We start from the raw sequence: 24,356 nt of genomic DNA on the forward strand, positions 1-24,356 counted from the left end.
ACTTGGTGTTTTGTGACTATATGGGGATTTGGGCTATAGGGTGACAAGGAGGAAAGATTTAATAAATGGGTTTATAGAGTGTTAAGTCCGGGTGACCTTGAGAACAATGGTTTTATTAATGGAAATATGAAAGACATAAGGGAGACCTGACTTCTTCTTTAAGTTCATTTGTAATAATGTTTATTATGTTGAACTACCTATGTGGAAATGGCCAGCTGGCACTTGGAGATAGACTACTTAGAGGGACTAGGAGTAAAAAGAAGAAAATATTGAAGTGTTTCCTATAGAATATAGTTTACTTCCTCATGGAGACAGGACAAGGAAGTGCAGAAGGCTTAGAAGTAAACTTTGGGAAATACTCATATATTTAGCAGAATGGAAAAGGGGTCACAATCCCTAGAGAGTGTGTCAAGGAAGACACACCATGCTAATATGCCAAAAAGACCAAAAGAAAATAAACCACAAGGAAGGCTTGATCAATAGTACTGATCTCCCCAGACAAATCAGAATATTGGTACAAAATGCAGTTAAATTTGAAGATACTTATTTTGGTAATATTTTTCTTTTGATGAAAATCTAGAGCTGATTTTTAGAATCACTTTTATATAATATATATATTTTTCATTTTATATAATAATCTGATCTGATTTTATCAAGTCAGGTCCAGCAGTTTTCTTTTTTATTTTGGCGTAAGTTAAAGAGCTTTCAGTATTAAAATAGCCATGCAGTAACAATATTTTAAAGTAATTTGATAACACCTGAACTGTTGGAATTTGGATAGTTTCTTTTAAGGTCGTCTTTGTTTATATAATGACTGTAGTAATGATGAGAAGATAGCCAATGCTTTATTTATTTATTTATTTTTTTGAGACGGAGTCTCGCCCTGTCACCAGGCTGGAGTGCAGTGGCACAATCTCGACTCGCTGCTACCTCCGCCTCCCGGGTTCAGGCAATTCCCCTGCCTGCCTCAGCCTCCCAAGTAGCTGGATCTACAGGCGAGCACCACCACACCCAGCTAGTTTTTGTATTTGTAGTAGAGACAGGGTTTCACTATGTTGGCCAGGATCCAACACTTACTTCAGATATACATCTGAGTCTCTTCTGTATCTAGTGTACATATTTTTCCCTATGTTAGCAAGCTCTAATCTAAAAGTTTTTTTAATAGATAAGGAAGGACTTCTTAAGGGTTATTCTTAGCATAAATTCCATTTATCAGCTCTTTTCATTCTTGGTATATGAGTCCATTTCATAAAATTAGGATATTTTAAAAGATGCATAATTTTAAATTTTGGAGTGTTTCCTAGGTAAGATGCTTTTAATCAGTGATATGTTAAAAAAAAAAAAAAAAAAAAAAAAGAACAAGATAAACTGACCCTGCTAATAGAATTGAAATAACTCTAGAAGAGGATGGTTCTGCCTAAGATAGCCCATAGTTTTTAACCTTCCTACTTTGTGTTAAGGTTTTTTGTCTAGAAGCGTATACTTCTCATATTCACTCTCTATATATTCTTCATGATTGATATAATTTAGACCCTGAATTTTAGTATGCATTCTGCTTTTAATATACTTCATCTCTGGATTTGTCCAGTTTTTTCCAACATACCTTTCCGAACCTCAGATGGTAGGATTTTAGAACTGGACTCTAGTGATCATTTATCTCCATCATTCCACAGAGAGTAGGTGATTTACCTATTACTGATGGAGAGATGTCTTGGGTCTTCAATCTCATTCCTCTGTCTAATCATTCATCTCTCTGCTTCACGAAAATTACGTTACTTGTATATAGTACCCTCCCTCAGAAAAGGCATTAGTATTCTTTCCTTAATGAGTCTGTCCTCATCAGAGCTCTTAGCTCATAAATTTTTGTATCATTTAATTTCTTTAAAGTTCAGTATAAATCTCTAAATGCCTAACAAGTTTATACTACTCATGTATTGGTAGTATTTACAGAATTCTTTAGTCAGTATGAGAATTTTCTAATAAGAGAGTCACTATTTTAACACATCCGATTCTCCCATCTCCTTTTAAAAATAAAACAAAATACAATAATTGCTGAATATGCCTTTATTTCTTTTCTTTTTAGTCCTCTTATTCTTTTTGAAGCTTTCACAGTTATTGGTAAATACTGTCTCATAGATTATCTCGACTAAACCTTATTGATATTTAGTGTGTATGAGCTTTATGTGGTCTTTATATATGTCCAAAATAATGCATAACAAGCATACTTGATTTTATTAGAGGAATACTTCATCCAAAATGCACTTATTTTGGTAATTTGTCATTACTTATTAATTTCACTCTGTTTTGTAATTATTTTACTACAACTGCAGTAAGTGCTAGCTAGCATAAGCTATATGTAGTATTAAATTTCATGTTGACACATTTTCTTGCTATGCAGGGCATTTAATTTTATGATAGTCTCATATACCTTTCATTTGGTTAGAGAGGGTATTTTCTTTTCATTTTTGAAGATAAGCCTCATTGCTTTCTAGTAGATGTGAATATTCAAATAGTGCTTTCATTTAAAATTTTGTCTTTGAGAGTTCTTACTCATAAATACTTTGGCCCTTGTTTAAAAAGATAAAATTCTTTTCTTTTGACTGGCTTAGTTAATCATACCATACATTTTAAAACCAGCTAGGATATTTTTAGTTAATGTAGAGAAAGTAAAATATTTTCCTGTTTTATATCATCAACTGTTTGGAAGCCTGGTCTTGGAAAACCTAGTCTGCAGTTTATAGGTATGGGTGTTTATTGTCTGAGCATCCATTAATAGAGAATTGCCTTTTAATTGATGAGGTTAGAGGCACCTTTTCTAACCGGTTCATGAGTAAAGCGGATTCTTTTAATGCCTCCTTTCGTAAACAAATGGTTAATACAAATAATATCGTTTTCTTTTTTTTGATATGATTGAAATGTACTTTCATTTTCTCCATATAAAAGTCACTTTGGAGTTAAACAGATGCCTTATACCAAGAAAATTAATATTGTCTTGCCATATTCACAATGGAATGTGTTATATAGGACACACAGGCATCCTAAATATGATTGCTATTTTTTCTTTGGTATTTCAGAGCTTTATAAGCTTCAGCTGTCCCCAAAGATTATTTTAGAGATCTACTAACTGTAAATGTGGCAACATTGATAAATAATAGGGTCAAGGGTTGATCAGTCCTATTTGCCCCCAGCCCCACCCCCGGAAAGAAAAAAATGTCTGTTTAAACAGCACATGAAGGATACCAGGCTTAGGAGCCTTTGTTATATTTCCTGTGAAATTGCTACATCGGACTCTACTACTTTCGAGTCTCCGCTCCACTGTCTACTTAAAATTGTGATCTTAGGCTTGTAATTGCACTTCTGGAAATATTTGTTAGAGTAGATTTACAAAGTAGTTGCTTTTTGTTCTCTCTCTTGCCTTCTGTGAAATTTTCAGTGAACGGAGTTAAAAAAAAAATCATTTAACAACATATGGCTAAGGCAGTTTCAATCCCCTGATTTTTACTTTTTGATATAAAAGTCTATTTAGAGGTATACTTTGTTCATGTGGTTGCTTATTTATAACAGTTCATGTAACTTTTTTTTTATTTGCCTAGGAAAACACTGAAAAATAAAGACTTGAATCCTGAATTTCTACTTATAGTCTTTCATTTTTGGCAAATGCCTAGCTGTATGGCTACTGGTACCCTTGTGGTAATCTGGAGAAATAGTTATATTCTTTCTTGTTTTTGAATTGTTTTAAAGTAGACTTGGAATCAGTTACCTTCCTCTCCTATCTTACCATCCTCCAACTTTCTTCACACTCGAGATATAATCCTGTTTCACTTATGATTCATTTTCTTTCTTTTACAAGTTTTTGTATGTATTAAACATTAGATAATTTTACTAGGTTTATCTAATATGGTTACATTTTTAAAAAAGTTATTCTTTCTTTTCTATTATTGTAACCATCCAAAAGAGCATTAATAAGCACTGTTGCACACATTTCTTCTTTTTAGCAAGCCAAAGGAAAAAGCTAGTTTTCTTTTTCAGGCAATCCCATTTGTGGTATTGTATTAACTTCTTAGGTAAAGTCCTTTCTTTTATAGAAATGAGTTTTCTCTTTTTACCAAAATGCAAACCTTCCTTGAGAAATCCGTTGTTCTTCTTCTGAATTTTAACTTCTGCATTTGGTGAACTGTACATCCATCCTTATGCCGCATTTTTAATACTAAAGAAAGAAACCACTTTTCTCTTTTCCAAACATTTCCTGGGATATTACTAATAAAACTCCATTAGTTCTAGATCAGTGGATACCGGAACAGAAAGGAGGTATTTCTTACCTGATAATGTGTGTGTGTTCCGATTCTGCTAATCCAGAAATCCAACAGCATTTGTTGAAAATCATCCTTAGTTGTTATTTGTTAGGGAGTCAACTCCCTATTTTAGTTGTTTCTGAAATTCAGTCCCTAGATGTGCTTTAGATAGGGTAGAATTTTTACCTCTTTCAGAACACTGCTAAAGAAGTTTTCAACTGGAACATAGTCTGAAGAAGCACTGAGAGCAAAAAATTCAGAGTGGTGATTGGCCACCTCTGTTTGATTGACAGGTTGCAGGGAGGAAACCCATTCGTTCTGGATTAATGGAACTGGAAAACAGAAAACAATTATCAGGTAAAAAAAACCTTTTCTTTAACCTTTGAAATTCACCATTTAAAAGACGAGTCAGACTACCAGGGAATTTATTACCAAAAATAATAAAATCTAGTGTCATTTGAGCAGTGATCTCTGGCTACTACTTCCAAGAGTTACCAAAAAATCGGTACAGTTGCTACATGTCAGCTTTTGCAGAAAGGGCATGATTGAACAGAGATAGATGGAGTTTAAGACGTAATTATGTGTTAAATCTGAGTTTAAAACATGAAGCAGAATTCTATGGGTGGGGGAGATTGGTATTCTTTTATTTCCTGAATTGTGTTTGGTCTGTGGATAAATACTTTATTTTTGAAGGCTATTAATCTGGCACTTTACATGAATATTCATAAATTTTATTACCATACCATGCTTGTTTTGCTTAATCTTCACTTCATTAGGATGTATACTTCTTTTATCATAAAATTATTTTAATAATAGTGACCAATTATTTACATTTTAATGGTAGTTTTCTTACTGTTGGTTAAATATATTTCAGATTGAAGGCCAAGGACATGGCGCAGTATTTGACTGCAAATGCTCTCCTGATGGTCAGCATTTTGCTTGCACCGACTCTCATGGACATCTTTTAATTTTTGGCTTTGGGTCCAGTAGCAAATATGATAAGGTAGAGTATGATGACTATTTATCATGTCCTTATATTTTTTTAATGCATGTTTAGGGGTTGCATGTTTTTGGAGTGGGTGAGAATCAGCGTCTTTACATTCAGGATAAAATTGGAAGAATCTTATGTTAAGTAGTCTGGAGACTTAGTTTTGGAAAGGAAGGTGAAGACAGCAGTTAAATCTCACTTTATTAGGGCTTATTATTTAAAAATCTACATATTTCAGGAAAAAAATTACTCTTAGCCTGCTGGAGCAATCTAGATTGGAATTCTTAACATGGGGTATATAAACTGGAGATGGAAGATGTTATCCATAGTGGGACTCTGAAATTATGTAAAATGTTTTATTTATATAGATAATATGTACTTATCTAGGGTACAAATCTGTGGCTTTCATAAGGTTCTTAAAAGTGTATTGTATTACCTGATTGTAATGTTTTTTATTAAAGATCTTGTCCAGTTTTGGGGAGCTTTTTTTTACAGGGTGGGTGTGAAATGTCTCATTATGTTGCCTAGACTGGCTTTGAATTCTTGGGCTCAAACAGTCCTCTTATTTCAGCCTACTAAATAATTAGCTGGCACTGCAGGCATATGCCCTGCCACTGTGCTCAGCATTTAAAGACCTCAACTTTAAGATCAGTGACTAAAAGAAGTAAATTGATTACTTGTGGTGGAATGGTATAAAAGATTATGATAGTAAATATTGAGTAGTTTATAATTTAGTTTAAAAAACTGCAAATTAACCAGTGAAATTTTATATAATAAAATTTATGTCCTGGTTGAATTTATATTAATAATTTGATATCATCTCAAAACATTTAGAGAAAATGCTTATTAACCCTTAGAAAATCTTATGTTGATTTTATAGTAATATTACACAAATCATACTTACTGTATACCTAAGGATTTAAAATAAAACACGGTAGCTGTGTGGAAGTAAAAAGACTGTTGAATGATTTATGACTAGATTTGATGTTACCTTTTTAATTTAAAATTGAATATTGAATAGCTTATTTTTAGTAGTAGCTTTTCTACACAGTAACCTCCCCTTATCCACAGGGAATATGTTCTAAGACTGCAAATGGATGCCTAAAACCTTGGAGAGTACCAAACCCTATGCACACTGTGTTTTTCCTATACAGTAATGGGTGGGTAGCATATCTAGGCAATGTGGATATGCTGGACAAAGGGATGATTTGTGTCCCAAGTGAGATGGCATGTGATTTCATTATGCTTTTTGGAAAAGTGCACAGTTTAAAACTTACAAGTTGGTTATTTCTGGAGTTTTCTGTTTAGCATTTTTGGAGTCAGGTTGACCACAGGTAACTGAAACCGTAGAAAGCAAAATTGCAAATAAGAGGGGACTCCTGTGTGTAATCTCTTCCTTGTTTCAGAGAAAATTTAAAGCAGCTACTTTTCTGATCATAATACTTAAAGTAGAAAATTAAAAGACCTATTTACAATTAATTCAGGAAAATAATATTTTGAAAATTGTTGCTTAATACCATTATTTGTATTCAGATGTTTGCTTTCTATTAGAAATGTCGTAGACTTTTTTCTATAATTATACATTTTTATTTTTCCAGTCTTTTATGAACTTTTCTTTTTACAGATAGCAGATCAGATGTTCTTTCATAGTGATTATCGGCCACTTATTCGTGATGCCAACAATTTTGTGTTAGATGAACAGACTCAGCAAGCACCTCACCTTATGCCTCCCCCTTTTTTGGTTGATGTTGATGGTAACCCTCATCCATCAAGATATCAAAGATTAGTTCCTGGCCGTGAAAATTGCAGGGAGGAGCAACTCATCCCTCAGATGGGAGTAACTTCCTCAGGTAGGTGCTCTTTTTCTTAGACAGTCAAATTTTCTTCTTCCCACTGAACTGTTAAAATTGCTAATTGAGTAAAACTTTGTTTTCATTTGTTAAGTGGATAAGAAGTAAAAGTATTGTTTTATACTTTTATATAGGTCTTTGATCATGCTTAAGGATTACAAGTTAATTATGGAACGCTGTCGATTTACAGCAATAATTTTGATTTACTATCCGTTTGTAACACCTAGGGATCAATAAGGTAGTTGCTGTATTTGGTGTGAAACAAGTCAATTCATGTACTTACTCAGCAACATTTATTGATAATCTCTTCTGTCTCTGACACCTGCTAAGCCATGGCTATTCAGTAGTGAATTAAACAAACATGATCCTGGCTTTCACGGAATGGGTTAGTAGATTAATAAACACAGTTTATTAGAATAAACAAATACATAGTTCAAATTGTGATGAATATTACTAAAGGGAATAATAGCATGATGTGAGAGAGATTGGAGATGGCCTGTTCACATTGAAGATGTTTTAAGAAGTTGTCAACTTTTAAAGGTTTATAAGAGGATTGACATGGAAAGTGTTGAGAACTGTTTTAGTGAAGTAATGGAGTGTTGAAGAATTAAGTGAGAGTTAAAATGGAGTCAAAGTCTACAAACTGCTTTCCCTCTTTTGACAAGAAATGTAGCACTAGTGTATTAAGTAAAAATAATGGAAATGTTCTGTAAAGAAGGTTAAACCAGTTTTGTCATTATGAATACTTCTATATTTTTAGACTAGAAGATATTTATGAAAATATTTTAAGTTCTAGACTTTAATTGACAAAAGCTTCTAAGTAGCTTTTGCGTGGAGTGACTTTTAAATAATGAAAAAAATCAACTTCAAACCTGCATCTTATTTTTCTCAAAAGATTTAGCATGAAGTTGCAGTAAAGATGGACATACTGGATAGAAAGGGCTGCTCTTGGAATTAGACATGTCCACTTAGAATGGAGGGTGAGAAGAAGCATTAGAGGAATCATTCCTGCTGCTACTGATAGAGTAGTGCAGTCCAGCGGACTTGAATATCTGGAGTTTGTGAGATTCATGTGTCTCATTACATGGACACAGCATGAACTCAGAGAATAAATAGTATTTGAGAAGTATGGGCAGATATTCAGGTTAGGTAAGCTTCAGTATTAGAGAAGTTTTGGTCATAGAACTGAAATTAAGAGAAATGTCTTTAGTCTCTTGGAGAGGAATTGGCAAAATCAGATTGTGCCCAAGCCTCAAAATTGATAGCTACTTTAGGGTTTCAGACATAAGGAAATAAGGAAAAGACTCATTTATTAAAGTATCAGTGCTACCTAATTACTTTTTAAGTCCATTTACCAATTTATTAAGGGCTCTCATAAACAATATTTAATCCTGTAACTATGATATTCCAGTCCTGAAAGTTGAGAGAATTCAAAATTTAGTGGTATTGTATCATAGAATCACAGGGACTATAACCGCAGCTCTGATTCTCATTTGTTCTTTCTTCCATGTAAAGTAGGCATAATCTTAAAAATGAAATACTTACCAGTTATTGGTATCCATAAGAATCCATAGCAATAATATTGGCTTTGTAATGAGTCACAAAATTTTTCAGTGTTCTAATTCTCAGAATTCAGGGTAAAAATCTTTTTTTGTCATGTTTTAGAGTTACTGAGTCTAAAAATGGTTAATACAAAAATAGAACAAAAGCAAAATGCTTTTCAAAAAAACCTTAGTGTTTTATGTGCAAATCCAGATAATAAAATTTATTGTGGGAAATCTCTGAGAGTTAGGGAAAAACAGATTTGAGTTATTGTAACAATAAATTATCTTGTTATATTGACACCATACAATATACTTTAAATGTGTTCTTTTTCAGTTGTAAACTTGAGCTATATCAGATTATTCGTCAGAATTCCAACATGTTTTTCCAACAGCAAACTGGGAAAGAAGTATAAGACATTTGAACTTTTACTTCTGTCTACTTTGCCACTTCTACCTTGGTGACCTTAAACAAGTTATTTTATCCTATTGAATTTTAGTTTAATGTTATGCATTTAATACATGTAATTTCTTTTTCCGTTTACCCTTCTTACTACTACTTCATTTCAGAATATCCTCTCTATCTTTTCTTACCATTTAAGCCCACCCTAAAATTCTGAGCTGATCAGATCTTCTCATATACTTGTATGGCTGATACTAATTGCTCCCTTCTTTATACTCACGGCAATATTTTTCATATATTTTATAATATACCTTTTAAAAATTTATTCAGCAAGAGAATATTTTTTAATGCCTAGCATTGTACTAGATTTAGATAATATTAAGATAAATGAGACAGTTCATGCTTTTAAGTTACGAACTGGTTTGGGCTTCATTTATGTTTTATATTGGTTTGAATACTTAGATATGTATGGATTGTTTAAGGAAGTGAAAGAGGGTAGCAGCTAATTCTTTCAGAAGTAGTTGGAAAGATTTCACAGAGGAAATATCATGGAGGTGCCATTTTAGTTGGTGCTGGAATGGTAAGTTAGAGATTATCATGTTTATCTTTATAGTGGGAATATTGTGTTCAGAAGTTTCAATGCATGAAGGTGTTTTCTTGTTAGAAGGGCAGAAGTCAAGTGGTCCTGTATGAGTGGTACAAGTAAGAATTAATGCTGGAAAAGTTGGATGGGTTAAAATACAAGTTTCTCCCTGCTTCACAGCCTTTGTACCTCTTGCCTTCTACCTGAAGTGTTCCTTACCTAGCTCTTTATGTGGCTAAGTAATTTAAATCTCAGCTCAAATGCTACCTTGTCCGAGAGGGCTTCTCTGAGTTTTCTGACCCACCATCACCTTCTTTATTTCAACACCTTTCTTTCATACTGTGCATTAACTCCTAGGTTATTGTTTACTTTCCCCATCAGTATGTTAGCTCCTTAAAGGACAAGGATCTTCATGTCCCTTATTTACCACTAGATCTCAGTACCTGGCGTAGTTCCTAATGTATAGTAGAAAGTCAATAATTTATTGAATAAACAAGGCAGTAAACTTTTTTTTTAAGAAAGTGAGTAATCAGATGTGTCATTTTAAAAGAAACTATGATCTAAGTGGAAAACCTTACTATTGCCACTTATTAGATGTGTGACTTCGAACAGTATTTTGGTTTTCTCATCTATAAAGTGGAGTTGTTTATATATACCTAATGGAGTTACCATAAGGATTATGAATATCTAAATCATGATAAACACTTAGTAAAAGTTAGCAACCATCCTCGTCATTATTTTTGATAAACTAAGATGGACAGATGCTTTCTTTTTTTTTTTTTCAACTGCCATCATTTACAGTTGATCATTTAAGTCTTTTACCCAAACAACATTTATGTTAGATTCTGAACTCATAAGTGAGGTTGGTGAGTAAAGTGGTTTAAATAGTAACTAAAGTATTCATAATATTTTGTGTGGTATTGCATAGGACTGAATCAAGTTTTAAGTCAGCAAGCAAACCAGGAGATCAGCCCACTAGACAGCATGATTCAAAGACTACAACAGGAGCAAGACCTGAGACGTTCTGGTGAAGCAGCTATCAGTAATACCAACCGTTTAAGTAGAGGTAAGCAGGTATTCCATTTTAAGTGCAATATTTAAAAATTTGAAACAGCCTAAACCTCCCACAGTGTTAAGTGATTTAAAAAATTATGGTACATCCATAAAATGAAATACTAGGCTGCCAAAATGATCAGGGTTTTGAAGAATATTTAATGACCTAAGAAAATGGTTCATAACGAGATTTCAAGTTAGAGATAATGAGTTTTTAAATGTGTATATTCTTCTACATTTTCTATAGGAAACATGTAGAGTAGTCCAAGCCACATTCTTGAACATCTCATCACCCTTGTTGTTGTATATTATTAAACTTGAAGAGTCAAAACAAATTTATGAACCATAAATACTCTTGGGTTTGTCTATTTTGCTTCTTACGAAGTTTTCCCAAAAATATTCAGCATTTTTTTAAGGTAATGATTTTATATCCTTGGGGCTTAATAGTCTATAGTTAATGATTCATTGATTTATCTAATCAACTGAATAACGATGTTTTGTTTTCATTAAACCACTTTTGCCTGTGGTTTAGTTCCTGATAGGTTAATTTAATTATTTTGCCACAGTAAGTAGTTTCATGTGGAAGGTAGTGTTTTGTCTCTTTTTTCTGTTATAAACTAATGGAGAAATATTTCTAAGTAGAACTTAATATACTAACTTTTTCACTTAGGCTCTGTAACTTCTACCTCAGAGGTTCATTCACCACCAAACGTAGGACTGAGACGTAGTGGACAAATTGAAGGTGTACGGCAAATGCACAGCAATGCACCAAGAAGTGAAATAGCCACAGAGCGGGATCTTGTGGCTTGGAGTCGGAGGGTGGTAGTACCCGAGCTATCAGCTGGTATAGCCAGGTAAGGGAAGTTGTGAATTTTTATGTACCATAGTTCCTTGTGTTCATTTTGAATTAACAGCATTCACAGCATAATACCTTTTCAGCTCTGTAATTCCTCTGAAATTTATCTGATAGTATAAACTATTTCATGACTGTAGAAAAATTAAGTTTCTAAAATATGTTTATTTCTAGAATGATTTATGTAAATGATAAGAATGATATGTGTTAAGGTCAACAGGAAAATCATAAATTTGGATTGACCAAATGGAAGGTTTTATTGAGTAGCATATTTCAGTCTTGGTTTGTCCTGTTTAACTATATCTTAAAATACATTTTATAAAGTTTGTTATAATTATTTAATTTTTTTAATGGCTATATCCAGTCATTCACATGATATTCAGATGCAAAAAAAAAATTAATTGGAAAATACAAAAGATTTTATATTTATTAAAATATGTATATTTAAAAGTATACATTTATGACTTTAAAAGTGTTGATTTAATAAAATTCTATTCTATTAGACCATGCCGTGAGGGAACTTTATATCCAGTTCCTTTTGATCTTCACTGATGAAATACTCTTGAATGAGGCCTATATGAACCTAATTAATGCTGATTGCTGTGTATGAAATATGTTCTAAGTATGAAGGTCAAAATGTGAATTTGAATTTAAGATTGTCTAGTTTTTCAACTTAGAAGATAGTAGTAATTATATAATTAAAATTTTGGTCTTAATGTTCATATAGATTATGCTTTTTGATTGGACATACTTTGAATTTACTTTAGGATTTAGAATTAAATACACACCAAAGGTATACATTTATACTTTCTTATGACATATGTGCCCAGTTATCCATCATAAATTAATTAACTCACATGGTATATTTTTAGTTAGATCCTTGTTTACTTTTTAATTCTAATGTTAAGGTTTGAAAGAGGTCAAGTAAATAATGCCCATTTTTTCAACACCAATTCTGAAATAATTGAAAAATAACGTGGAAAATAAGACATATAGTAAATCAGACTATCACTGTTTGTTACTATCACTTTTTATTTCATGAAATAAAAACCATATCAGTAACAAAAAGTAATATTCCACAAAAACCATAACAGTAACAAAGTGATATTCCCCAGACACAGATAGCAGTGGGCCACAGTTATTCTCCCCTTCTGGGACATGTGGTTTGCTTCTTTAAGATGCAGGACAAAATGTATAATTGCACACAATGGCATAAGGCTGGGCTGTGCTAAGCTGGGTTTTTCTTCCAGAGCATGTCAGTTGACTAATTTACTCCTCCTCTGGAGAGGAATGAGTCAGGAGATGTGGTCGCTAGTTGTTGCTTGAGGCTCCTGCACATGGAAGGGAACCTGAGGAGTGAGGAAGATTAGTGTCTCTTCAAATATTCTTCATCCTTTTATTCCTTTATCATTGGGCTTAACTATTCATTGGCCTATGGTAAAGCAAGACTGTGGCCATAACTTTAACAGATATTCTTTCTTTGGGCTTCCTAGAGCTTTGTCTCTAAAACTTTGTACTCATCCTATGGGAATCTTCCTGAGAATCTCTACAATGGGTAGTCTAAAGTTTCCTTTTAAAAGGCTCTCTGAAATGGGTCAGCCTCGTCCATTAATTAAAATGGAATCCAATGACATACCCAACACAGGGCTAAGTGACTTAGAAATAATTCTCATAACTCAATAGTAAACATAATCCATCCAGAGAATGGGCAAAAGACATGAACAGACATTTACCAAAAAGGATCTATAGATGACAAATAAGCACATGAAAAGATAATCAATGTCATTAACCATTAGGGAAATACAAGTTGAAACCACAATGAAGTATCACTGCATTCTTCTCAGAATGGTTAAAATGAAAAATAAGTGACAGCACCAAATGCTAGAGAGGATGGAGAGAAAACTGAATTACTCATGCATTGCTAGTGGGAATGTAAAACGATAGAACCATTTTGGGAAACAGTTTTGCACTTCCCTAAAATCCTAACAGTTTTGCACTTCCCTAAAATCTTAAACATGCAACTGCCTGTCATATGACCCAGCAGTTGCACTGTTGGGAATTTAACCTAAAGAAATGAAAACTCATGTTGACACAAAAACCTGAACATAAATGTATAGCAGCTTTATTTGTAATACCCAAAGGCCAGAAAGATACCCAGATGTTATTTCAGTGGGTAGATGGTTAAACAATGGTATATTCACACCATGGACTACTGCTGTGCAGTAAAAAGGAACAACATATTGATACAATGGGTATGAATCTTGAGGGAATTATGCTGAGTGGAGAAAAATAATTTCAACGTATATTCTATATGATTTTATTTATGAAATATTCTTGAAATGACAAGGGTATAGGAATGGAGAACAGATTTAGGTTGCTAAGATACAGGCATACTTTGGGGATATTGCAGGTTTGGTTCCAGACCAGTGCAATAAAGTAGCTCACATGATTTTTTTTTTTTTTTTTTTTTGTTACCCAGTGCATATAAAAGTTATAGTTATACTATTCTATAATCTGTTAATTGTACAATATGATTATGTCTGAAAAAAACTACATACCTAATTTGAAAATTCTTTACCACTGAAAACTGCTAACAACCATCTGAACGTTCAATGATTATACTCTTCTTGCTGGTGAAGGGTCTTGCCTCGATGTTGATGGCTGCTGGCTGATCAGAGTGGAGGTTGCTGAAGGTTGAAATGGCTGTGACAGTTTCTTAAAATAAGACAATAATAAAGTTTGCCACATTGATTTGACTACACATGAAGTATTTCTGTGTAGAACTTATTTCAAAACTGGGGTCAGTCCCCTCAAACCCTACCATTGTTTTATTAAGTTCATGTAATTTTCTTTTCCTTTTTTTTTTTTTGAGACGGAGTCTCACTCTATTGCCCACACTGGAGTGCAGTGGCATGATCTTGGCTCACCGCAACCTCCACTTCCCAGGTTCAAGCAATTCCCCTGCCTCAGCCTCACCAGTAGCTGGGACTACAAGCGCATGCCACCACGTCTGGATAATTTTTTGTAGTTTTAGTAGAGACAGGGTTTCACCATGTTAGCCAGAATGGTCTTGATCTCCTGACCTTGTGATCTACCCGCTTCGGCCTCCCAAAGTGCCAGGATTACAGGCATGAGCCACTGCGCATAGCCAAGTTTGTATAATTTTCTACATCCTTTGTTAACATTTCAGCAGTGTTCAAAGCATATTCACTAGAGTAGCCTCCCTCAAGAAACCTCTTTGTTCATCCATGAGCCGCTCCTCATTCGTTTAAAGTTTTATTATGCAACTTCAGCAATTCAGTCACATCTTTAGTTGCCACATCTAATTCTAGTTCTCCTGTTTCCATTACATCTACAGTAACTTCTTCCACTGATGTCTTCAGCCTTCAGAATCATCTGTGAGGGTGGGAATCAACTTCTTTCAAACTCCTATTAATGGTGATAGCTTTCCTCTTCCCATGAATCATAAATGTTCTTAACGGCATCTAGAATGGTGAATCCTTTCCAAAAGGTTTTCAATGTACTTTGCCCAGATCTGTTAGCAGAGTAACTATCTAGTGCAGCTATAGCCTTATGAAATGTAATTTCTTAAATAAAAAGACTTGAAAATCAAAATTACTCCTTGACCCATAGGCTGCAGAATGGATGTTCGGTTAACAGGCATGAAAATAACACTAATCACCTTGTATATCTTCATCATAGCTCTTGGGTGAGTAGGTGCATTGTCAGTGAACAGTAATGTTATGAAAGCAATCATGCTTTCCAAGTAGTAGGTCTTAACAGTGGGCTGAAAATATTCAGTAAACCATGCTATAAACAGATGTGCTGCCATCTAGACTTTGTTGTTTCATTTATGGAGCACAAGATGAGTGTATTTATCATAATTATTAAGTGCCCTAGGATTTTTGGAATGATAAATGAGCATTAGCTTCAAGTTGAAGTCACTAGCTTCATTAGCCCCTAACAAGAGATTTAGACTCTCCTTTGAAGTTTTGAAGCCAAGCCTTTACTTCTCTCTAGCTGTGAAAGTCCAGATGATATCTTCTTCCATTTAGATGGCTGTTTGATCTGTTACTACATTGAAAATCTGTTGTTTAGTGTAGCTAAACAGTAGCAGTGATCTTAGCTAGATATTCTGGATAAATTGCTGCAGCTACTTCATCAGCACTTGCTGCTTCACCCTGCACTTTTATGTTACACAGGTAGTTCTTCCTTAAGCCTCATAAACCAACCTCTGCTAGCTTCCAGCTTTTCTTCTGCAGCTTTTTCCCCCTTCCAACCTTCATAGAAGAGAAGAGAGTTAGGGTCTTGCTCTGGATTAGGCTTTGGCTTAAGAGGATGTTGTAACTGGTTTGATCTTCTCTCCAGACCACAAAAAACGATTTCTGTATCAGCAACAAGTCTGCTTCACTTTCATATCATTCCTATGTTCGCTGGAGTAGCATATTTAACTTCCTTCAAGAACTTTTCCTTTTCGTTCAAAACATGGTTGTTTGGCACAAGAGCCATAGCTTTCAGCCTGTCTCAGCTTTTGACACGCTTTCGTCACAGAGTTTAATCATTTCTACCTTTGATTTAACGTGAGAGATGATTTCACTGAATCAGTTAGGGTTTTTAATTGGCCTAACTTTAATATTGTTCTGTCTCAGGGAATAGTGAGGCCTGAGGAGAGGGAGGAGACGGGGCAATGGCTAGTTGGCGGAGCAGCCGGAACACACGGAACACTTGTCAGCTAAGTTCATTGTCCTATATAGGTGAGGTTCATGGCGCTTCAGAACAACTACAATAGAAGCATAAAAAATTACTGACAACACATCTCTGTAATAGATACGGTAGTGAAAATGCTTGAAATATTTTAAGAATTACCAAAATGTGACACAGAGACACGAAGTTAGCACATGTGGTTGAAAAATGGAGCTTGCTCACTGCAGGGTTGTCACAGACTTTCAACTTGTAAAAAAAAAAAATACACTATCTGCAAAGCACAGTAAAACAATGTATGCCTGTGTACACACACACAAGCTAATAGAAACTAATAGAAGTAAAACTGGGGAAGTCTGAGTAAGATCAATGGGTTGTGTAAATGTCAGCATCCTCCTTGTGGTGTTGTACCATGTTTTGCAAAATGTTACCATTTGGGGGAACTGACAAAGGGTACAAAGTTTTGTAAAATGTTGCTGTTTGGGGAAACTGGATAAAGGATACAAATAATCGCTCTGTTATTTCTTGCAACTATATGTTAGTATATAATTATTGCAGTAAAAACTTTAATTTTTTTTTATAAAAAACTAAGAACAAAAAATTAAATCCAAACCTCTTCTTTTCACAAGATTTAAATTTGCTCATTTTATTTTCCGTTCAGAATTATGGCCAGCCACAATGGAGATTGTGCAGTTCAGTAACATGATAACATTAATATCCTCTAGTAAAGAAATATCAACAGTATATAGTTGCACTGTGTTTTAGTATTAACTCCCTTCTTATTATGAAATGTTAAGGGAGAATTAAAGTTCAGATACCCTTGCATTTCAAAAACTTTAAAGTTGTAAGATATTGAAGTAAAAAATAAAATTATCTTCTCATGAGTTCATTTTTTTTTTTTATTAAAGTTTAAAATTAGTGTTCCTCAACTTGTGTTGTTCAGTTTCACCTTGATGTTTGAGTTTTTTCAGTAGATGAAACCTGACCTCCCTGTCTCTGGAAAGAGTGTAGTTCTTTCAGGACTTTCAGTGTAACCTCAGGCTCTGTTGTATTGAATTTTTAAAGAGATTCCAGCTATCTATATGGAACAGATGATGATCAAAGCATAGGCCCTATCCTAAAAAAAAAAAAAAAAATCCAATTTCTCACTCTTGGAAAAGTTACCATAGGAATCACCATGTTCCCAGAATCTAATACTTGGTTTGCCAAAGACCATAGCAGGAACCAGTAGTATCAACTTGAAGTAGACAGAGTTTGTCTTTCCATTATTTCAGTCATTTAATGCTGCATATCCTGAGCCCACAACCTATGAAATTTAACTCAGAAATCTTTATCATGTGCTTCCATCTTAAAATAAAACATCAGGAGTAGCATTCCTTTCCTGATACCTAACATTCCTTTTGGAGGAAAGTTATGTGTAAAATTCTAGATGAATGCATATGGCTTTTGTCTTTCAGTAGGCAAGAAGAATGGAGAACTGCAAAGGGAGAAGAAGAAATAAAGACTTACAGGTCAGAAGAGAAAAGAAAACACTTAACTGTTCCAAAAGAGAATAAAACACCCACTGTCTCAAAGGTACATATTAATTATTTTGATGTTTAATATTTGCTTCTTAAGTATTGTGACCATTTTAAGGCTCCATTTTGTAATTTAAAATGTTAATATTATAAACAGGTTAATTAATGATTAAAAATTAACATAGTAATTCTTGGTTATCTCTGGATTATCTATTGTTTCCTATTTAAAATTTTTAATTCCATTTCTGCTTTCTAGCATACCCTTTCCCAAAGTGCCAATTCTTATATACTCATGAAATTCTAATGAATTACAGTAAAGCCTCATCAAGAGCTTTCTTTAGCTCTTCATAATCTTGTGTGCCATCTTTGTACAGTCTAAAAATAGCGTTTTGCTATGTTTTTCTGTGTTCTTGTGGTGTCTTGGCATCTCTTCATTATTCTAGATAATGAAGTCAGCTAATGCTGCTATAGATAATATTTCTCATTTTCTCCATTAAGAGAGGTAGATTGTCCCTAATAGTTTTGCCTTATTGGCTTTTGTGTCATCCTACTCTGGAAAAATTTTTGCACCCAGTAGATTTCGGTTGGTCATGGCCTAATTGGAGAGAGATACGTACTTCGCTGAGTGTGAAGGAATCACAAGTATCCCTTTTTCCTTTCTTTCTTTCTTTTTTTTTTTTTTTTTATTTTGGAGAAAAACATCTTAGCTTGAAAGCTTCAGAGCCTTAGAGTCTGAAATTGAGGAAGTCTATGTGAAACTTCTTTTTAGGTCCAAGTCACTATCTAAAGCAATAATTGAAACAAAGGAAAAATAAATAACCGGCCTTCTTCACCAGCTTCGTGCTCCTTCCTTTTTTCATTTGAGTTTTTTAAACCTCCTAAAGCAGTCTTCTTTTCTAGAATTCACTTTTCTGTTTTATTACTCATCTTTTCAAAATACTCAAGTAGTCCTTTTTTCTTTACTAAGTGTATCGTACCCTGGGATCAGTAGGACCTCAGAGTGCTAGAATTCCTATTGGTGTAATAAAGGAAAATTTCTTTCTGAAATAATCTTGTTTTTTGGTTGGTTGAGTGGTTGGCTTTTTCATGGTAAGTAGAAAGCATACCTTTTTTTTGCATCCTTTGCTGAGATAAACTTATATAATGATGATGAGCGTTTGTATTGCTTGCTACTGCTTTTATGGATGGAATATGTTAATATCGATTAAAATCAAAAGATGTGCTTATCTCTTAATTCAATCGTACTTCAAAGACTTTTTAAGAAATCAGAGGAATGATATGTATGTGTATACGTAGATGTATGTGTGTGCATGCACACTCGCATATTTTTAGTGTCTCTCGTCACAAAAACTGGAATAACTTCAGTTATTATTTATGTGGTCAGCTGGCTATCATTTATTTTTCCCAAATTTAAATGGTTATATCCAATTTCAAGGATGTCTCATTGATTCTTTGGTTTTTTTCTAAGACAAGACCCTGCATTTATTTCATGGATGTGATTCTCTTTTTTGTTTGGTTGGTGGGGAGATAGAGTCTCATTGTGTTACCCAGGCCGGAGTGCAATGGGACAGTCCTAACTGACTGAAGCCTTGGACTGCCTCAAGTGATCCTCTTGCCTCATCATCCCAAATAGCTGGGACTATAGGTTTGTACCACTGTGCCTGGCTAACTTTAAATTTTATTTTTTAACTTTGTAGAGACAGGGTCTTGCCATTGCACTGGCTAGTCTTGAACTCCTGACCCCAAAGCACGATTCTCCCACATTGGCCTCCCAAAGTGCTGGGATTACAGGCATGAGCTACCATGGCTGGCCTTTGTATTCACTTTTGAGATAGCTTTATTAAGTTTTTTTGGTGTGTTTTAGGTATAAATTTTAATGTTTATTGAGTTTGTCTTCATCACTGTGTTGGACTTTGTCAGTTTTTTAGTGCTTATTGGTTGTATTCTTATCTGCAGAAGACTTCTCACATTTATTCCAGTAGAAGAAAAACAGCCTAGCCACATGGCGTCTTGTCTTCATTGTGGCACAGTAGCTTTATGATCCCCAGTTTGGTTTCCAATTTGCCTCTGCCTATTACATATGCCTCACAGCCCATTATCCTTTTTCTTACGTCATTTCTGTAGGTTTGCTGTAGATACAGAAGAGTTCAGTGTTTGGTTTAGTCTTTTATCATTAATCATTGTCTGTCATTAATTAGAAAAAAAACCAGCGTTTTTATAACTAATCAATCAGCAAGTAAATTTCAACATAACCTTGATAAGCCTTTGATTTAACTTGATGAATGTTAAAATATTTGAGTTGGTACTATAACCTCGTCCAATTAAGTGATATCTTAAATATGAACAAATGTTTTCATTGTTGTATGTTAGGATAAATTGTCTCACTTTGTCACCCAGGCTGTAGTGCAGTGGTGCAATCATCCCTCACTACAGCCTTGAACTCCTAGACTCAAGCAATCTTCCTGAGTAGCTTCGACTACAGGCATGTGCCACCATGCCCAGCTTGAATTTTTTTGATTACAAAAATTTAACTTTTAAACTAAAAATCCTGCTCTTTAAACATACTGTAAATAAATTTAATTTACTTTTTTCTAGAATCATGCTCATGAGCATTTCCTGGATCTTGGAGAATCCAAAAAGCAACAGACAAATCAACACAATTATCGTACGAGATCTGCATTGGAGGAGACTCCTAGACCCTCAGAAGAGATAGAAAATGGCACTAGTTCTTCAGATGTAAGATATCAGCACATTCATAAATTAGATGTCATTTTTACTTATTTTTTTAAATATGAGTTTCATTCTTTGCATTTATTGATACGTTTGTGGATGTAGTTTAAATATGGCATTTTGGGGTATTATGATACAGCTTTTATTTTCTAAAAATCTATTTCTAGGCATGGCACACATACACATAATTTCAAATCCACAAAATAAACTCATGTGAATTAATTATTCTTATTTTATAGATAAGGATGCTGAGGCTCCAAGATATTTAGATTATACAATCACCTATTAAGAGGTAGAACAGGGATTAAATGCAAGTTTGTTTTACCTTAAAGCCAAGCTTTTTAAGTGGTACCATGAAGCTGTAGTATAGTGTAAGTATAACAGCAAATCAGTAAGTATTTGGCAGTCTTTGTTAGTTTTTAATCTCTGTGCCAGTTTATAGCTTTCTCAGTGTAATTTTTAAATACTCTTCATGCGTCATTATTTCAGTAAATATTACTGTCCTTACTAAATTATGTATTGTTTCAGTGAAGGCAATCAGTTTGCAGTCATAAACCAATCTTATTAAGCAGTTAAACCATGTCCGTTCCTCTTTTCTTCTTAGCCCTCCCCATCACCTTCCTTCTTTACAGGTTAGAGATGTAATCATTTTAGATATTGACTACTATACACTTTTGAAGCCATGTTGTGCTTTGAAATGCTAGGCGTTTATGAGAATTATCTAAATAAATTCTCTTTGGCCAGGGCAACATTAACTCAAACTGAGAGTATTCTAACCACAATTTAAGTTAGTCTCCAGTGGCTTTGGGTCCTCATATGGCCAGGTCAAAATGATATATTCATTCTGGCAAAAAAAGAGAAATATACTGATTATATAAACTTCACTCATGGTAATTTGAATAGACATACAAAACATAAAATACATGTGGGCTAATTATCTTACAAAATGTCTCTTTATTTTTGAAAGAGTTTCCTCTAAATATTGTTTCTATATAATATTTGAAGTACTCTGTTTATTAGAAACTTAAGAACTGTATTTCCAGAAACACATCTGTTATAAGAAGTCCTTCAAGTGTCTTCAAAACTAATTTATTTATGCTTTAACATCCTTTTAGAAATTTAGAATATATTTCTAGAGGAGCCCATTGAGAACAAAGTATCACTTTGGGCACAGTATACTAATTAATTGGAAGGAACTCTGGTTTTTTCGTTGAAATGTTTTGTACTGTAGTATTTCATACTTGTAATGTAGGAATAATTCTGTTTATTTTTTCCCCCCTTTAAGGAAGTAACACATGAAATGTGGAAAAAGTCGTATCACTTGCTTAGATTTATTTGTTATATCGAGCAGTGATTAAATTTGTTAATAAAATATGCTTTTTGTTAATAAAATATGCAAATGTGATTTTTTTCATTTTTGCTTAGTTTTCATAACTGTGGAATAGACATATAATTCACATTCTTCATTAAAACATCAAAATAGGAAAACTTTTGTCCCAAATATATTATTTTATTTAAATATTAAAATAATCCACCCCATTGTCGTCTTTAAAAGTTACCTGAATATGCCCAGCAAGTAAGTAACACCATTCTTGTGGAATGTTGTCCAGGGTTTGGACTTAAGTGAGCTGGGCTTAAATCAATTTTGTTGCTTATTAGTTGTGCTGCCTTGGGCAAAGTTCTCAACTTTTTAAAGCTTTAGTTTGTTTTATTTAAATAACTCTCTCTATCACCAATAGTGCGTTGTCAAGCCCAAATGGGGTGATACATACAAAGTGCTTAGAATAGTTTGTAACATACAGTAAAAGCTTAATAAATATGAGGTGTTATTGTTATTGGAGCATGAAGTTTATTTAAGCGAGGAAGACATGCAGTATTTTTGCCATCAAAAAACCCAACTTTATGAAGAAAATGCTCTCACAGATAATATTCTTTGTTGACTCATGAATATTTACTAAAGAGAAACAGAGTGTTTGAGTATTTTTTAGTCCTTTACCATTTGGATAAAATAAGACCAGAAGTGGAACATCCTTTTGTATATGGGAAAGCTGTTTTAATAAGTAAAACATAGATGTGCCTATAATAAATAAACAGAAATGTGCCTTCTCAAAGCACCTATAGAAAAGAAAGCTTTGTATTTTGAAAAGGCTCAAGAAGTAATAATTTCAAATGTAAATATGGAATTTGATATAATTTTATCTAGAAGATACGTTGTGGGGCTTTTAAAATGGTAATCTGTAGGATTGCTCTGAATCCAATATTAGTAAGTATTATGTCTTTATATACATTTAAGTATTCTCATTTATTTGTTAAAAAAAAAAAAAGGTAAGAGCTGTATTTTGCAACTAATTTTTTAAAGAGAAGCAGCTAACTCTTTTATTATTTTATTATTATTGGTTATTTTTGAGACAGTGTCTTTCTGGAGTGTAGCAGTGCAATCTCAGCTCACGGCAACCTCTGCCTCCTGGGTTCAAGCGATTCCGTGCCTCAGTCTCCCAAGTAGCTGGGATTACAGGCATCCGCCACCATTCCCAGCTAATTTTTTTTTGTATTTTAGTAGAGACAGGGTGTCGCCACGTTGGCCAGGCTGGTCTCGAACCCCTGACCTTAAGTGATCCGCCCACCTCAACCTCTCAAAGTGTTGGAATTACAGGCATGAGCCACGACACCCTTTGCAACTAATTTAAATCAAATTTTAAATATCCCAATATGACTGATACTATAAGATATCACTGATATTTTCTGTAATCATAAAATGTTATTTTATAAAATTATGCAATAAGACATGTATTCAACATATCTTAGGAAGGTGAAGTAGTTGCTGTCAGTGGTGGAACATCTGAAGAAGAAGAGAGAGCATGGCACAGTGATGGCAGTTCTAGGTAAATGAATGATTTTTATTTCTCCAAATGTTATATAAAATCTTTAGAAAGGTGATTTTTTTTTTTAAACCAGCAATACATTTCAGGTTCTTCAGAGAGTTTTTGAAGTTATATGAAATGTAGATTTTCTGATATATGTTCTCTATAGAAAATAATTTTTTGGTGATTACAACTGGATCTGCAAAATGATGCTTTTAACTTTATCTTCTTATTTAGTATTTTTTCTTATGAATACTGTTATAATGTTGAATTGCAAGCCAGTTTCATTACTGGTTTTGAAAAGTGTGAAGTTAAGGAAGTAATGCAAGCCTCCTGAGTTAACTATCTTAAATGTAGTGGAATTTATGGAATACTAATGATAAGAGGAATAAGCTCTCCTTTTTCTTGTTATCCCTACCTTATTTGACCAGGCCAGTGAGGATTCCAACTCCTTATACTGGCGATTCACATTGTTGCAGGGCTTATGACCTTGGCTAACTTTTCAAGGTCTTAGTAGCAAGAAGAGAGTATAGCCTTTGGGGATGGCAGTTATGATTAGCTGCTAAACTTATCCCCCACCTTAGTGGCTCTTAAAATAGAAGAGACAAAGTATGAAGTAGAGGCTGTAAGAGTTCCTCAGTTCTACAACCAAGGGCTCTCCTATTCTCACAGTAGTGATTTCTGGTAATGATGTGCAAATGTGTGTGGTTATATCTAGTAGTTTTCTGTATTCAGAACAGGTCAGTGAAGGAAACATTGAAGTTCTTTTGGCTCAACAATGGAATCAGAGTATTTCAAACCCTGAGATGACATAGGGGTTCCTGTATTAAAAGAGTAGTGGTGGTTTTAGCAGTTGAGGACAGTTGTAAAGAATGCTGGGCTCTGGAGTTTGTAATTATGTTTATGCTGACAGCAGAAGATCTTCTGTAAGAGCCAAGTACTCTAGAGAGTGATAACTGTGTGATTTGGCAGGTACCATTTACA

At 33.9% G+C, this 24,356-nt stretch overlaps 1 protein-coding gene across 2 annotated transcripts in view; it reads left to right on the forward strand.

Moving 5' to 3' along the window:
• Positions 1-24,356, forward strand: part of PHIP (PHIP subunit of CUL4-Ring ligase complex) — a 132,842-nt gene that overhangs the window by 68,893 nt on the left and 39,593 nt on the right. Inside the window, exons 16-22 of one of the 2 annotated variants that reach the window (XM_008006417.3) lie at positions 5,167-5,295; positions 6,905-7,130; positions 10,586-10,723; positions 11,381-11,564; positions 17,722-17,839; positions 20,377-20,517; positions 23,317-23,393. In XM_008006417.3, coding sequence (XP_008004608.1) covers positions 5,167-5,295; positions 6,905-7,130; positions 10,586-10,723; positions 11,381-11,564; positions 17,722-17,839; positions 20,377-20,517; positions 23,317-23,393 — 1,013 coding nt within the window. The remainder of the gene's footprint in view (positions 1-5,166; positions 5,296-6,904; positions 7,131-10,585; positions 10,724-11,380; positions 11,565-17,721; positions 17,840-20,376; positions 20,518-23,316; positions 23,394-24,356) is intronic. The other variant, XM_038002179.2, reaches the window with a different exon arrangement.

This window comes from Chlorocebus sabaeus, chromosome 13 (assembly GCF_047675955.1).
Source record: "Chlorocebus sabaeus isolate Y175 chromosome 13, mChlSab1.0.hap1, whole genome shotgun sequence".
Classification (NCBI taxonomy): domain Eukaryota; kingdom Metazoa; phylum Chordata; class Mammalia; order Primates; family Cercopithecidae; genus Chlorocebus; species Chlorocebus sabaeus.